The following is a 15,915-nucleotide window of genomic DNA, read 5'->3' on the forward strand; positions in this document are numbered from 1 at the left end:
AAAGTCATCTGGTCTACAAAAATAAGTATTACTAGAATATTAAAACCTTTTTGAAAAGAATTTATGAAACAAGATCAAAAGGACATGGATGCATTAAGCAACTAATTTAAAGCTTGAGATTTGGGCGTTCAGGAGTTTGGCAAAGCACCTCAGGACAAGTTTCCAGCTGGACACTTGTGTGGGCATCCCTCAGAAAACAGGGCTTAGACACAAGACTAAAAAGTCACAAGAAATGCTCAAACCAAAAATATCAACTTTTTAATTTACATATTCCACAGAAAGCAGTTACAACGCTCTCTTCTACACAGAAATGATCCCTTGTAATTTGCCACAGCAATTTTTATTCAAATACAAACAGTAACGGGAAAGCCGGGCAGGTTTTCCTGGGGACAGAAGTCCGGACCTCGTCAAGCTTCACAGTTTATCCACGGCAAGTGGCATCTCCCTGCACCCCGTGTTATTGTGACGGGCGCTTCTGCTCAGAGGTGTCCTCGCTGGGCAGCAGAGAAGCCTTGGAAGAAAAACTCCCTGTGTGGCAATGGTACATGATGCTGTGTCCTACCAAGAGCTGTATGTCCTTGTGACAACACCTCATCCTCTCGCAGGGATAACCTGGGACTGGTCCCAACCCCGCGGCTTTACTCGGCCTTTTGCCGAACAGAAATCCGCTCCGTCAGGACCGAGACGTAGAGTTTCAGCCAAGCGTACACGACACCCAGAGCACAGTACACCGAGGTCAGCAACAGAGGGACAAAAGGAAAGTGCCGTTTCCAGGGCGTCAGAGGAAATATAAATTCACAGAAGATTTCCAAAGGCACTAGTTGGGCGAGGTAGATGGTTTCGAGCCAGTTGAGGAGAGGCCTCTCTCTCCTGTCAGAGGAATAATAAATAAAAAAAAAGTGTTAAAACACATGATGTTACCTAAAAATAACTCTTCTGTTCTTCAGCTATCACTGGTGACCAGAATATCCCCCATTAGTTCACAATAAGGCTTTAAACCACGATCTAAAGAATTTCAGGAGGAAAAAAACCCCGGTGTGATAAGACAGGGTACAGCTGATTTCCTCACCACGTGGCTTCTGCACCAAGTCCCGAGATGCCCTGGTATCTAAGCAGAAACCTCCGCAGCTGCTCCGCTTCACCTCACACCATTTCAGTGAACAACTGAATATACACACGCCCGTCCCACTGCAATTATCCTACATCCAAAGACGGGGGTGTCAGATTTGTCTTAACCTCTGCCCCCTTCCCCAAGCTCTCCGTAGGACGTGCTGAGCCAATCTCTCTTGCAAAGGACAGTCCTTGGCACTGGGGTTTTGCCTGCAGGTAGTTTACAGGGGAATTGATGTTCTTCTGGAAGGGATTTGCTTGTTTTGGAAAGTGAGGAACAAGAAGCTTGCAAAAGCTCCATCTCTAGACAGAAACTAAGCTCCTACAGAGGTTTTTAGTTAAAGCTCTTGGGACCGAACGATTGGATTCTGGAGTACTAAGGGGGGAAAAGCAGTCTGGTTGAAAGAGGATCACCTACAACAAGCAGGTGACTGACGTACTGAATACAGGCTTACAGCATATCCAACCTCCTTCATCACAGCTTGGTTTGGTCATGAAAAGTTTGGGAAATAGGAAAGTGGAGACTAGAGGGGTTATAAGGCCAAGCACAATCTTTGGTCAAGTGGGTAAGAGATCAGCAGCTGGTAAAACCACACAGGATGATTTATCTATGTCCTGACAACCAAGCCTTTGCAGATTTGTTGAGAAATTACAGCTTGTAAGTCTGTGTTATTTATAACCTGCCCCTTCCAGACATGAAAATATGAAGTACCACAAAACCCCACAGTAACTTAAGCCTTGCCTCCTAAGAATAGAAGCAGCAGCACCTTTTGACCAGTAACACTTCAATTTGATACTTCAGCATAAGTTTTCTGTGCTGGTTGCCCCTTATGACCACACTGGTCCCCGTGACAGAAGAAATGGTTCTGTTCTTGGTGCTAGGAACGAGTTTCTTTAATTACCTGAATAGAGATTTCAACGAGGAGAAGCTATAAACAGTAAACAGCAGCATAAGCAGTATCTTAATGGGAAGTTCTGAAATACAAGGAACATAACGTGCTTTTAAAATTAATTATAAGAACATTTTGCCGTATAAATCGCAGTGTCTTTAAATCCTACTAGTCAAACTTGTATTGTCCAACTTAATTAGTTTCTCCAAACAGAATTAAAGGGTTTACTGCTTAGGACACCTAAAAATGAGCATCAATATTTACTAAAGCAAGTGCCAGGCATTTGCAATACCCTCAACTTCAGTTATCTATAAACATGCTGAACTCACAAATAAGTACAATTTATGACAGCACTGCAAATAAGATTTTCCTACTCAAAAGAAACCAGAACTCACTGGGAAGCTTAAAACAAAGGTGACAGCCAAGTCCATGCTATCTAGTTCGAGACTGGACGCTAAATAAAATGAACAGAGAAGGCAGAGGATGTTTCTAATCCCTCAAGGCTTTGTTATTGCAAATAGGCGGCATTATCAGAGCACAAGAGGGGGAGTGTCTGGATTTGAACTCTCCCAGAAGGACGACAACCGATAAAGCTACAGCGTTGTCGTAGCTCTGATGGCCGAGGGTTGAAGGGAAGCAAACAGACCCTTGGCTAGTTGAAAGGGGAGGAAGGAAGGCACAGCCTTGGGTCACAAAGACACATCAATCTGCCCCAGACGTACTGATTTATCTGATGCTGCTGCATGGTTTTAGCTCAAGCACATTACTGACAGCATGAAGTAGCAGTCGGCTGGAAGAGTCGGCTAGAAAACAGGTTTGCCTTTTCAAATTGTCTTTATCACTTTTGCTTCACATGGTTATGTCAAACAGGGGGGCGTTTCTAGAACTGTGGCAGAATGAGGGGTAACAAATACTGACTATGACGATTTCCTATCTCTTTCAACTTCAAGCCGATGCCTCTTCCACCGCTTTATAAACCCACATTTCTTGTCACTAGTTGGAGAGTTTGTATTTATGGGAACAGGCTGACAAACAGCTTCCTGCAGCTTTCAACTTATTACATAAAATAAATCATTACCTGCATGTCATCTCTGGAAAAAAACCCCAAAGCAGTAAGATGAAAGCACAGAAAGAAGGAAAACACTTTACCTGCTGGCGTGAACAACAATGGAAAAAGTGAGAAATGCCCTGTGGTTGTCAGAATCAGGTAGATGCCAGCGTCCTTCGCTCTCTGAACAGACAACAAGCTAAAAACGACGAGAATTTGTTACGCTTTTGTCTTTTAGTGAAGAAACTTAACGTCAGCAAAACACCACAGAATTCACAAGAGACCGAAGAACACATCAAATAGTTTCATAGTCCCTCCAGACACTGGAGCTGCGATGAAGTCTCCTACTTCCAAACCACGTGGCCTCAGAGATAAATCCGCAGGAGAAAAATCAGCCAAGAAACCCTCCCCCAGAAAACCACAGACCCGCTGAACACAAACACCAGCCTGAAGTTTTCCACAAATGGTCTTTTTCCTTTGCCAGCTGGTTGCCACCACTGCCATCCCAACTTCTTCTCCTTCCTTGTGTTTTTCCAGTGTGAATCCCCTCCCTCCCACAATTCCCGCTTCAGAAGTTTAAGCATCACTAAACCTCTGAACCAGCTGCTCTGAGCATCTGATTTAAACCTTTTATTTTGGCAGAAACTGCGTGCTGGCCTTGTCAAGCGTAGGGCAGAAGGTCCCTCTCCTCAGCTGGCTCCTGAACAATCTACCTGGCGTTTTAAATACGAACCCCAGCACTCAGCAAGGCGTCAGCTGCCCGGCAGTGAAAAGACTACAATGATTTTTCACATTTGTCCCTGCCAGAGAAGATCTCTGAGCTGTTCAGAGAGAACAAGGACTTCATCAGCTATGCTGCTTGCCAAAGCTGAGCAGGACAGTGGCATCAAATGCTTCAAAAGCCAGGCAAGCCAATAAGTTCTTCTCTTCAAAAGGCAAAGCCACAAGACCTGCGACCCAGAATAGGTCTCTGGGACTGAATGTTCTGCACAAACCACACTGGGAGGAGAAAAAGACCCTAAGAAAGCAGCCTGCTTTCGTCCATGTGTCACCCGAGTGAAAGGTTTTACCACGCCTGCCCCTGTTATAATTAAGTTTGGAATTTGAAGAGATAATTACTTTTCATTGCTAACTAATGGCTTTTAATGAACGACTTAATTGCTTCAAGGAATAACTAACACTATGTATTGATGATATTAGTTTACATTGTAGTAAGAGATATACAAAACCTCACTGATGCTCAGAAACAGCAGCTGCCTTGCGAAGAAGGTCAAAGCTAAAGCTGCTGCTCATTGGTGAAATTGTCCAGAACAGAACAGGGAGGCAGGTACAGGGAGTGAAAGTGCCCATTCTTGGTGTGTCGTCTTATCTTATGGGATGAAACCAGAGAAACTAAGGAATGTTAAGGTGAAGACCCTCACCTCCTCCCCATCCTAATTTGTGCATCAGAGATCTTGATCAGTAAGATAACCAATGATTATATTAGTATAGGAATATTAATGAAGTTAGTTAATAGGTGGACCAGTCATTGTAAATGTCAATTAATAGCGGGCATAGCATGCAGGCTTATGTTAAAATATATTAAAGACCATGACTTTGCAGAAAAAGGATATAAAATGCTGAACTTTTTATGTAACTTTGAAGCACGTCAGGTGGAGCTATCCCCCGCGCTTCCCAGCGCTGCAATGAAGAAGTGTCTGCTGATCTGCCACTGTGCAGGTAAGTTTGTCGTGATGGCGACCTTTCGTCAACACCCTCAAGCCATCACTAAGAACAGGAGGCTTCAAGGGGAAGCTAAATGAATTCTTTCAGGAGCGGTGTGTCCACATGCAGCCTCAAGCCTGAGATCCTTTCTTTTGCAAGCATTTTTCCCCCCCTCACGTTACTCTAACGGCAATCAGGTGTCTGAATCCAAACACAGAGATTTTTCTGTTATATTTTGCATCTTAACAGCACTCGGCGTTCAGAGACACACGAAAGAGCGTGTGCAGTTGTTGGCCTGCGTGTCGGGCTCCAAAAAGCAATGGCTTATCCCCACACCAACACGCTGCTGCTGTTCTGCTCATCTGTGAGTTCGTACAAAGCTCTGCTGTGCCCTACAGCGCTGATACAGAAAGCAGCTGCTCCCAGCTGCTCCCAGTAAAGCTCTACTCAGAGCTTCCATCAATGCAAACTATTGTAAAGTGGAAACCAGCGTTGGCTGTCGTGAAAGACGCTGCTTGTTAAAACACCACGCCAGTTTCCTACATACGCTATATCTGCATCAGCACATCCTATGGCTGAGGTAATCACGTTTTATTGTCCCCCAAATGAATTTACTTGAAGCACGCTAAAACTTCACAGCTTAAGGCATTCTGTAAACACGTGCATTTCCCGAAATACACCGAAAACAACGCGATCCTCTTTGAGGATTCCTCAACAAGCGGCAGCAGGCTCGGTTTGGCCAGCTACCAGGTACAAAATCTACTCACCTTAAAGGCAGAATAGCAAGGAGTATTGCTTTTTCATGCACGTGCCAGCCAAACATGAAGGAGCTCAGCGCACAAAGAACAAGGCACTGTAGGAAGCCTCTGGGCCCTTGAGGTTTAAACCAAAGACAGAAAACAGAGGGCTAGAAACAACAGGCAAAAACAGGACTTCAGTGAAAAGTTTGGCAATCCTGAACACAAGCCATTGTCCAATGAGATTTTTTTTTTTTTCCAACGTCAACCACCACCACCGCACCCAGGTTGTGGCACAAGCCCTGGAGGAACCGTATCTGCCTGGATGTACCAGTAGAGCCTGAAGGACTTCATCAGGCTAACGGGAGGGAAAAAGTAGACTGAAAGACCACCGCCCGCTCCCTGCTATTTGTGCTGCAAGAACTGTCTTTCTAAACTCATTTTAACGATGTTTCAAGACGTTTATGTAGTAACTAAGATCTCCAATTAAAGGCTAGATGCTCATTAGAGTGAAAAAAAGACTCTGCAGCCAGGTAATTACTCACCAAACCTTCAGTTCTTTGCTTGTCACCTGAAGAGCACTACGCTTGCCCGCAGCTCGTGCTGCCCCAACACCTCCCTCAGTGTCTCCACTCACATCCCACCTCAACTAACTTCTGTCACAAAAAGTTCCCACTGGCTCAGCGTGCAGAGAGTGGTTTTGATGCAAGATTGCTTTTAATCTCTTAAAAATCAGTTCTACAGCCGACACAAGCCATAATTTTAGCCATACTTGAAGAAAGCAATATTGTGGATCAAGATAGATATTAATTCCATATTTATCCTAATAACTGGTTTTGTTATTTTTATTTTTGTTTTTAAAGAAAACTTACTTGTTGACCCGGAATTAAAATTTGTGTGAAGTGCACACTAATCAAATTACACCTACTAGGGACAAAACACACCAAGTTTCCAAAAAGTATTATTTGTTCTTACCAATATAGCTATGAAAGTACAGATTAACGTTGCCAGTGGAGTCACTGAAGGGAGGACAGTATGCTGAAATTCTTGAACCAGCCCTCCTGTCATCGAGGCTTTAGGAATTTTTGTGGGATCAAGAAAATTACACTTTAAACCTAGAAACAAAACAGAAACAAAGCGCAAACTGATAAATGTTAATGAAGAAATGAAATAGCTGAACTAAGCACATGGCCAAGCTTTTTCTTTTTTAAAGGACAGCAGAGAGGAATGACTGATTTCTGGCCTACTGCTGGAAATTTATCACGCACTGGATTATGTAAATAATCAGGTGATTTAAGACAATCTGAAAGTGTAATTTATTACCTGCATTTCAAATGGGGAAGGAAAACTAAACTCCCGAGAGCTCTACCTGCATTTAAGCACCATATAGCAAGATGAGCACACCGTACCAAAAATTGTTAGGGCTTTATCCACGACATTGTACAGAGCCCAGAAGTTGGGAGCCCAGTAAGCATGGCAGAGGCCTCGTTTGAAGGGAAAAAGCCGTGAAATGACTTGAGGCAGCTGTCCCTACAGAAAACAAAAAAAAAAGGAAGAAATGGTCTCTTTAGACGAAACATGGTTTATATTTTTATAACACAATTTTCTCACAGTTCAGGGGAATAACAGGTGAAAAAGGGGTTATTACCAATACGATGAATGGGCCCAATGAAAGGGCAGAAACAAGACAGACGATCAATCCCAGAAGAGTTACATGAAGAAAGCTGAAACTTCTCCACTTCAGGGATCCATCTACAAGAAGCAAACAGATTATGACTATTTTAAAAAGGGTAGAAAGGAGGACCCTGGGAACCACCGACCTGTCAGCCTCACCTCTGTGCCTGGGAAGATCACGGAACAGATCCTCCCAGAAGCTATGCTAAGGCACATGGGGGGAAGGGAGGTGATTTGAGACAGCCAGCATGGCTTCATGAAGGGCAAGTCCTGACTAACCTAGTAGCCTTCTATAGTGAACTGGACAAGGGAAGAGCTATGGCTGTCATCTGTCTGGACTGCTGCAAGGCCTTTGACGTGGTCCCCCACACCATCCTTCTCTCTATATTGGAGAGATATAGATGGGATGAGTGGGCTGTTCAGCGGGTGAGGAACCAGGTGGATGGTCGCATCCAGAGGGTAGCGGTCAATGGCTCGATGTCCAGATGGAGATCAGTGACAAGCAGCATACCTCAGGGGTCTGTACTGGGACCGATACTATTTCGTATCTTCACCAATGGCACGGACAGGGGAATCAAGCTCACCCTCAGCAAGTTCACAGATGGCACCAGGCTGAGCGGTGCGGTTGACAGGCCTGAGGGACAGGATGCCATCCAGAGGGACCTGGACAAGCTCGAGAAGTGGGACCGTGTGAACCTCATGAAGGTCAGCAAGGCCAAGTGGAAAGTCCTGCACCTGGGTCAGGGCAACCCCTGGTATCAACAGAGGTTGGGGGTGAAGGGATGGAGAGCAGCCCTAAGGAGGAGGACTTGGGGGTGCTGGTGGGTGAAACATTGGACATGAGCCAGCAATGGGCGCGCACAGCCCAGAAGGCCAACTCTATCCTGGGCTGTATGAGGAGCAGCACGTTGAGGGAGGGGATTCTGCCCCTCTGCTCTGCTCTGGTGAGATCCCCCCTGCAGTGCTGCGTCCAGCTCTGGGGTCCTCAGCACAGGAAAGACACGGACCTGTTGGAGCAGGTCCAGAGGAGGCCACAAAGATGCTCGGGGGGCTGGAGCAGCTCCCTGTGAGGGCCAGGCTGAGAGAGTTGGGGGTGTTCAGCCTGGAGAAGAGAAGGCTCCGGGGAGACCTTATCACAATCTTTCAATATTTAAAGCGGGCTTGTAAGAAAGATGGGGGCAGACTTTGTAATAAGGCCCGTGGCAACAGGACAAGGAGTAATGGTTTTAAACTAAGGGCACAGATTTAGACTAGATATTAAAGAACAACTTTTTTTACAACCAGGGTGGTGAAACACTGGCACAGGCTGCCCAGAGAGGTGATAGATGCCCCATCCCTGGAAACATTCAAGGTCAGGTTGGACGGGGCTCTGAGCAACCTGATGTAGCTGAAGATGTTCCTGCTCGCTGCAGGGGGGTTGGACTAGCTGAACTCTAAAGGTCCCTTCCAACCCAAACCATTCCGTGATTTTATGAAATCTGTGGCAAATGGACAGGAAGACAAAGCATTCCACACTAATGACGACTTGCCAGCACTATCTAAAAGCTGCACACAGCATTTTATGTCAATACATTCAGTTGCCTCCTTCAACAATCAGGTTGCCTTTACTTTTTCCACATTGCAGCTCCTCCATTACACAAACTTTCAGTATTTCCTCTTTCAAGAGAAACGCCTTCTGTGAGGAACATCAAACATGTTTTTCAGTGCTAAGAAGTGGAGAGAAACTCAAAGGAGGACTTTGAGATAGCTTCTGATACTATCTAATCATTTCATAACCAGAATAATTCTTACAGCTTCAAACTGCCACCTGCAGTTTGTTCATGTTGGTTTCTCTCAATAAAGAGCTCCTTAGAAACACAAATTTTACATAAATAAATTTCAAATATCTTTAAAGTTCTTACTAACTCTGCTCCCCAAGCAGAATTTTTGTTTGACCCACAGCCATTTCATTCCAATGGTATCTGCATGTCTTGTGTACTCCCCAGGCCCCACTAATTAACACAATCCCCCAAAAGCGAGCGTGGAAAAACCCATCCTACCTGCGTTATTTGCAGTAAAACAATAGGATCGCAGCAAGTAAATGCCATATGCTGGGGCCACATACATGTAGATGTGCTTGAAATGCAGAAGAACAGCATAAAGAAGAGCGCCCTCCAAATATCTTTTCTAAAGGAAAAACAAAACAAAACCCAAGCTTTTCTTCTCGTTCTCCCTTTGTACTAACTTTTAATGGTCCTCTGTTGTACTCCTAAGGTGTGAAAACATTTATCATGGGCATAAAAACAAAGGAGTATTTACTTCAAATTACAAACTCGGTAGCGTTAGGCTCAACAGGTGTGAGGAGGAAACTACATCATCACGTGATACTTGGAAAACTGGGAAAGGCCTCACCTCCCCACAGCTTCAGAGGTAATGTTTTCTAAGGACTGGTGCCTTGGAAGAAGATGGCAGGAAGCCATGGCACGCTGCTGAGGTATAAGACAATTTAGCTTTCTCACAGGGAACCGCAAATGCTGCAGCATCAGCAAGTAATTATAGCGAGTTTCAAGCTCTCCTCTTTTCCCCAAAGTAAACAAATAATTAGACATCCAGCTCGGCACGCTTCAACTTCCAGCCACTCTCAAATCACTTCGTTGGGCTGCTCGCGTTGTGGGTAATTAATGCACCTAAAATACACAGGGCAACACCAGGGAAGAGCCATTCCAGTTTACCTGACAGAGTCGGACAACAGAGAGAAGCATCAGCCCGAACAGGAAGCCGTTGTACTGAAAGTGGATATCTGGACTGGAGTCAAGAAAGGAATAAAGCAAGGTTTCTTTACTGCTGCCTGTTTTCTGGGGAAGACTCGAACTTATAAACAATAAAGTCAGATTAAAATGGAACTTAAATGAAGAAAGTAACCTTAAATTCACTCTACACAGACATGAAGTCGTTACTTAACCATACCTGTCAGCACAGACACGAAGTCTACTACTACTAGTACATTATCTCGATGAAACAAACCATAACAACCTGACCACACATGTATCATGCAACATATATGACACAAAGCAAAACAACTAAAACGTTAATTCTCCACTTTTTGAATTTTTAAATACTGGTTTCTGGTTCACATCGGTTAATGGAGTCAGTAGTCCTCACTTATCACCTACACCTTTAAGCAGGCAACTCAGACAAGGACTGGAACAGACAAAACTGGTCCTTCCTGTAAAAGAATTACTGTTTTCCCTCTCTGCCCCCTCCTCAGCGACATCAACGCACATTGTGTCAAGATGGACTTGCAATCGTTGGACTTCAAAAAAACCCTTGCTAATTCTCATGTAGCATTAACCAGTTGAATACAGCCTGGACATAAAGCACTTGTAAGATTTCCCTTGCCATAGGACAAACTCTGAACCACACCCCGAAAAAAGAGGCTCTTTGCTACTCTTTCTGTATGCAGGCAGAGGGGGAGCAGACGACAGGAACAGGCATGTTGCTGCCAGACTGGTCCTCCTGATTCTGGCAAATCAGACCAAAACCCAAACAATTTCCATTTTGCCTAATAATAATTCTAATGAAAACATGAAGTTATTCAACTAACCTCAGAAACACAAACAGTAGCATTACTTGCTGGGACAGCAATAATAACAATATTCATGGGTTTGTACCACATGCTGTAACAGGCTGTTAAAAGCAAAACACGAACGAGCCACAACGGTTGAAAGGATACGATCCACAATTAACAACCCAAAATTCCACAAGAGCAGAACAGCAAGAATAAACGTTGGTTTTTCCAGGATATCCTTTGCAGCTCGTTTTCCATTTACCCATCTGCAGCACCTGAACAAGAGCAGAAGAGAAAGAAGTCTGAACTGAAACAGTCAACAAAAACTTAAGAGCTGAGAAGTGCACTGAACCTGAAGTTAACTGTTTTATGAGGATGGAAGGCAATGACAAAATTCTTGCTCAATTCATCAAGGGAAGACAATGTCATGAATAAAGTTCAGCAAAAAAAGGATTTTACTTTTCAATAGCTGTAGTATGTTCCACATGCTAAAGCTCATGTTAAGTAACTCAGTCCCAGGTTCAAGTCTTACATTCAATAATAACCGTATAGTTGTCATAACCTGTTGGTTATGACAATAAAAGGAAATTAAATATAAATAAAACAATAAAAGGAAAAAAGCCACAAGGCAAAGCTAGCCCGCTTCACAAAGAAAGTGCATGAACAAGCTCAGGGAGTGCTCCAGTGCAGCGGAGAACTTTCCACCCAGATTTTGAGCAGAGTAAAACGAGGTAGGACCGTTACAGGTTAAGCTCGGCAGCATCATGCTCAAAACATCTCTCCCCCTCTCCTCTTCAGATGCAAGATTAACACTTCTTCACAAAGTCAGGGCCCACTGAAAACACACAAGCTTAATGTTGGTAGACTTGGAATAATCAAGTTTATCATCAAGACCACCAAAACCAGTGGAGTGACGTAGCATACTTGATGATACCGGCACTTTGTCACAAGTTTCCTTTGTGCTTCTACTCTAGATGAAGAGAGTATAAGCAAAGCAACAGGGAAACACAGCTAGGTGTGCACAAGTGTGGAACAGCAGCCAGTGCCCAAATGCACACAAACCTGACTACAGGCACAGCGACAGCATCTCCAAGAACAACAAAAAGTTCTCTTGTGCTTAGCAGCGGGTTCCAAATTTCTCCTTGAACAGGTTGAAGCAACTTTGCTATTTCCTTGCATTTACAAGCTTGCTGGCACAAATCAGTTTTTGTTGTTACTCTACACAAATTCCATATATTAAAGATTACCCCCAGTCCCCAAAATTCGAACATTAAGACTTACTCACGAACGGCATATATGAAAAGGATATCTGTAAAGATGACAGAAAATCTTTGGAAGAAGATTGTTGCGTGACTGGTGTAATTCAGGTTGTCAATAACCAACATCTTGGGGTCAAAGTACTTGGCAACGTGCGAAAGTGCATATTCAAACCAAGCGAAAAACGGTGGGTAATCCAGGGTCCATTCCGAAGTTGCCTAAAGACAAAATAAGATTAAATGGTTTAACACGATCCATGCTGTTTACAGTCCTTCAGGGACAGCTCAGCACAGCAAATCAGCTGAAGTATTTTATCTCAGTAGCCTCTGTTTAACAGAAACCACTTCACAATAAAGCAGACGGCCGCACGGGGCTGAGCGTGACTCGAGCTGTTCTGTAGTCCTGGTAGAGGGATGGGACATCTCTTCATTAGTAGAAAAAGATTAAACAACATTTGGGTGCATCAGCACCTAACCAGTATCTAATTGTCTATTCTTTATAATCAGCTTACAGTAATGGGGCCAATATTAAAACAACCTCAATGAAATGGCTCACAGTGAGTATTGGTCTATGTCAGAGGGATCACCAGCACAATCAGCCTCATTACAGCCTCAAAATTATTTCTACTCATTAGTCAATAAGTCTTAATTCTAGTAAGACCTTATCAAAATCAAATGGTACTATTTGGTCTTTTCCCATAAGGACTGTTATAACACCCTGAGCAACTCCTTGGCTGTGGAAACAGGAGAGGAGGAAGGAGGAACAGAGGGGTAGATTTGTCAGCGTGCGTGTTCCCAAAAGCTTATATTATCCTGCTGAAAGACATCCCACGCTTTGGCATCGGGCGTTTATCACTGGCATCGCAGGAATTGGTTCTACAGTCTCGGATCAGCCCGTCAGGAAGTTCTGAGCTGCACCAGTCATTTACCCCCGGATCCACAGTTCCCAGACGCTCCCAGGGAGCAGTACTAGAGACTGGGATATTTATCCCAGAACTCCAGGAGATACTGTTGAGATGGATTAAAACCCAACTGCGTGGGCTGACTCTATCATGAACTTAAAAGTGATTCATCTAGATGAAAATCGATGCACTCTTGCACAGTGCACCAGCAGAAGCTCAAAACTTTAAGAGTGACTGATTCCACAACGTCTATACCCATTTATATGATTCATTCTCTACTGTGATAACTGGGTACCATCAGTGACAAGAGCAGAGAGCAGCAGTTTAAGACTACCACGCAGCTTGCTCCTGTGTCACAGAGCCTTTCCAATATCCATGTGCCTTAATTGTCTTTTTCACTTTGCCTTCGTCAGCACTAGCAGCTTCCCCCAACAACTCTCATTTTTTAACTAGACACCCCACAGGGCCAACAAATGGTGACGGGGATGGTTTTGAACCACTGCTATACAGCTGCCAACCACCAGCACCCACGCCTTTCTCCTCTAGCGTTCACACAGGCTGACATACCCAATTTATGCCTATAATTCACATACACAGCCAAAAAAAAACACCAAACACGTACTTACTTCATAGTACCACTGAGAGAGGGGCAAGTTGTGAGTGATGGCAAGCCAGTTCCTGTGCACTTCAAAATCTGTGGAATAACTGCAGAAGGTTTATATTAAGAGTAGCGTACGTAAAGGACAAACATTTCGGAGGACACCACCAGAGGCAGACAAAGAGGAAGCCCACGCTGATCAGCTCTAGGGCAACTTCCAAGACATTGATCAGGTAACTCGAACAGGAACAAAGATCCTGCATGAACTTTGCGCTAAGGACATACACAGGCGCCTATAGGACAAGGATTCTTTATAGCTCGGCCTTTTCTGCCACTTAATGTCAAAATTTCAGGTTTTGACTGATTTTTTAATAGCAATTCGATTTTTTTTCTTTGTTTGGGGGAAAAAAGCTACAGTGCCTTTTAAAATTTAAGAAGCGTTAACGTTTCAAACCCCACCCTCCCTCTCCCCCGAACAACAGCCAGGCAGCACGGTCTGTAAGCGCCTCCAAACACAAAAGCGAAGCTATTCCGCACCGCCCAGAGGACGAGGAGGCAGCACCGCCAGCTCCCCACCAGCGCCCGAAGGGAACTGGGCCCCTCAGGAGATCAGGGCCCCGCAGGAACCGCGGCCCCGCGCCGGCCCCCGCCGCCCATCCCCACCCGCGGCCCGCCCCGAGGGGCGGCGGGAGCCCCCGGAGGGCTGCAAGCCGCGCCGCCCGCCCCGCCCGGGGACGCTCCTTACTACGCGGGGACGAGGAGGCACTTGAGGAGGGACACGCCGAGCGCCAGGACGCGGAACCAGCTCCGGCCGCCCGCCGCCATGGCACGCCCCGCGCGCTGACAGAGCCGCCGCGCATGCGCCCTAACGGCGGCGGCGGCCCGCCGGCACGGTTTAAAGCGCACGGCCCCGCCCGCGGCGGCGGGTGCGCATGCGCTGCGCTGCGCTGCCAGCCCTTGTTCGGCCGCTGCTTCGGGCGCAGCGCTGCGCATGCGCGGGGGGGGGGGGGGGGCTGAGTTGATTGGGGGAGCGCTGGGTTGACTGGGGGAGGGCTGTATGCGGGTGGAGAGGGCTTGGATTTGGGAGGGTCAGGGGTCGGGTGGGACCACGTATGGGGTTGGGGGGTTGGGGGGTGTTGAGCCTGGGGGGTGTGGGACCTGGGGGGTGTGGGACCGGGGGGGTGTGGGGTTGGGTGATGTAGGGCCTGGGGGATGTTTGGCCTGGGGGGGGTGTGGGCCTGGGGGGTGTGGGGTTGGGTTGGGGGGTGTGGGGTTGGGGGGTGTGGGGTTGGGTGATGTGGGGTTGGGAGATGTTGGGCCTGGGGGGTGTGGGGTTGGGGGGTGTGGGGTTGGGTTGGGGGGTATGAGGTTGGGGGGGTGTGGGGCCTGGGGGGGTGTGGGGCCTGGGGGGTGTGGGGCCTGGGGGGTGTGGGGTTGGGTGATGTGGGGTTGGGGGGTGTTGGGCCTGGGTGACGTTGGGCCTGGGGGGTGTGGGGTTGGGGAGTGTGGGGTTGGGGGGTGTTGAGCCTGGGGGGTGTGGGGCCTGGGGGGTGTGGGGTTGGGGGGTGTGGGGTTGGGGGGTGTTGAGCCTGGGGGGTGTGGGACCTGGGGGGTGTGGGACCTGGGGGTATGGGGCCTGGGTGATGTGGGGTTGGGTGGTCGGTGATCCCGGGTGTTGTGGGGTTGGGTGGCTGGGGGTCCATGTATGGAGTTCGGTGGCTCGGGTGGTATGGGATTGGGTTGGGTGGTGTGGGGCCGCTGTGGGACTGTGCTTGCAGCAGCCTGGACTTGGGCTGCTCCTGGTGGCCCACATCTTGGTGAGGAGGGGACAGGCTGTGGTGCCATTGTTTGTCATTACTGGTCTCACACAGGGTTGGGCATCACCTGAGTGCAGCCCCAACCCCATCCCTTCATGCGCCTTCTCTGTACTAAGCTGAGAAATGCTCTGCCTGCAGGGCTCAACAGCAGCCGTTGGTTCTTCCAGAAGACTCTCCTGTCCCTGGGATACAGTTAAAGAGATGGAGGGTTCTGGCTCACCCTGGATCTGGGGAATCTTTTAGGATCTCTCTCTGGATGCTCCTTTGCATCCCCTCTGTGAGGTCAGGCAGGGTGCCGGGGAGCCCACCACGTTGCTGTCACCACCAGCATCGGCTTAACTCTGCTTATTTGGGACAGGGAAACAGTTTCCCACCACATGCCCGGAAACACAGTGTTTGTGGGTGAGCTCATGTTGGGTGAAGAGCCTGAGGGAATTTATGGCAGCTCTCATGCCGACAGCTGCCGGGCATGAGGCATAAACCACTTTAAAATACACCACCTTAGCTCTGCTGCAGGGAGGGGCCATCTCCAACCAGTGTCACTGGGATCTGATCTGGCTTCCAGGTATAAAGTGCTCTTGCAGAGGAACAAGCTCCATCTTTTAATACCTGGGTGAAATCACCGCCCTGGA

General features: G+C 46.9%; 1 protein-coding gene across 1 annotated transcript; it reads right to left on the reverse strand.

The window, feature by feature from the left end:
• Positions 1-318: 318 nt before the first annotated feature.
• Positions 319-14,291, reverse strand: ALG8 (ALG8 alpha-1,3-glucosyltransferase). The gene is made up of 13 exons (XM_086481660.1): positions 14,212-14,291; positions 13,495-13,573; positions 11,992-12,185; positions 10,876-10,985; positions 9,875-9,942; positions 9,203-9,329; positions 7,138-7,241; positions 6,899-7,019; positions 6,465-6,604; positions 5,520-5,659; positions 3,150-3,247; positions 2,013-2,085; positions 319-870 (listed from the first exon to the last, which is right to left on the reverse strand). The coding sequence occupies exons 1-13, from the start codon at positions 14,289-14,291 to the stop codon at positions 639-641; spliced, it is 1,566 nt and encodes a 521-aa protein (XP_086337786.1). The 3' UTR covers positions 319-638.
• Between the last annotated feature and the right edge of the window lie 1,624 nt (positions 14,292-15,915).

This window comes from Leptosomus discolor, chromosome 1 (genome assembly GCF_034619465.1).
Source record: "Leptosomus discolor isolate bLepDis1 chromosome 1, bLepDis1.hap2, whole genome shotgun sequence".
In the NCBI taxonomy this organism is placed as follows: Eukaryota; Metazoa; Chordata; class Aves; order Leptosomiformes; family Leptosomidae; genus Leptosomus; species Leptosomus discolor.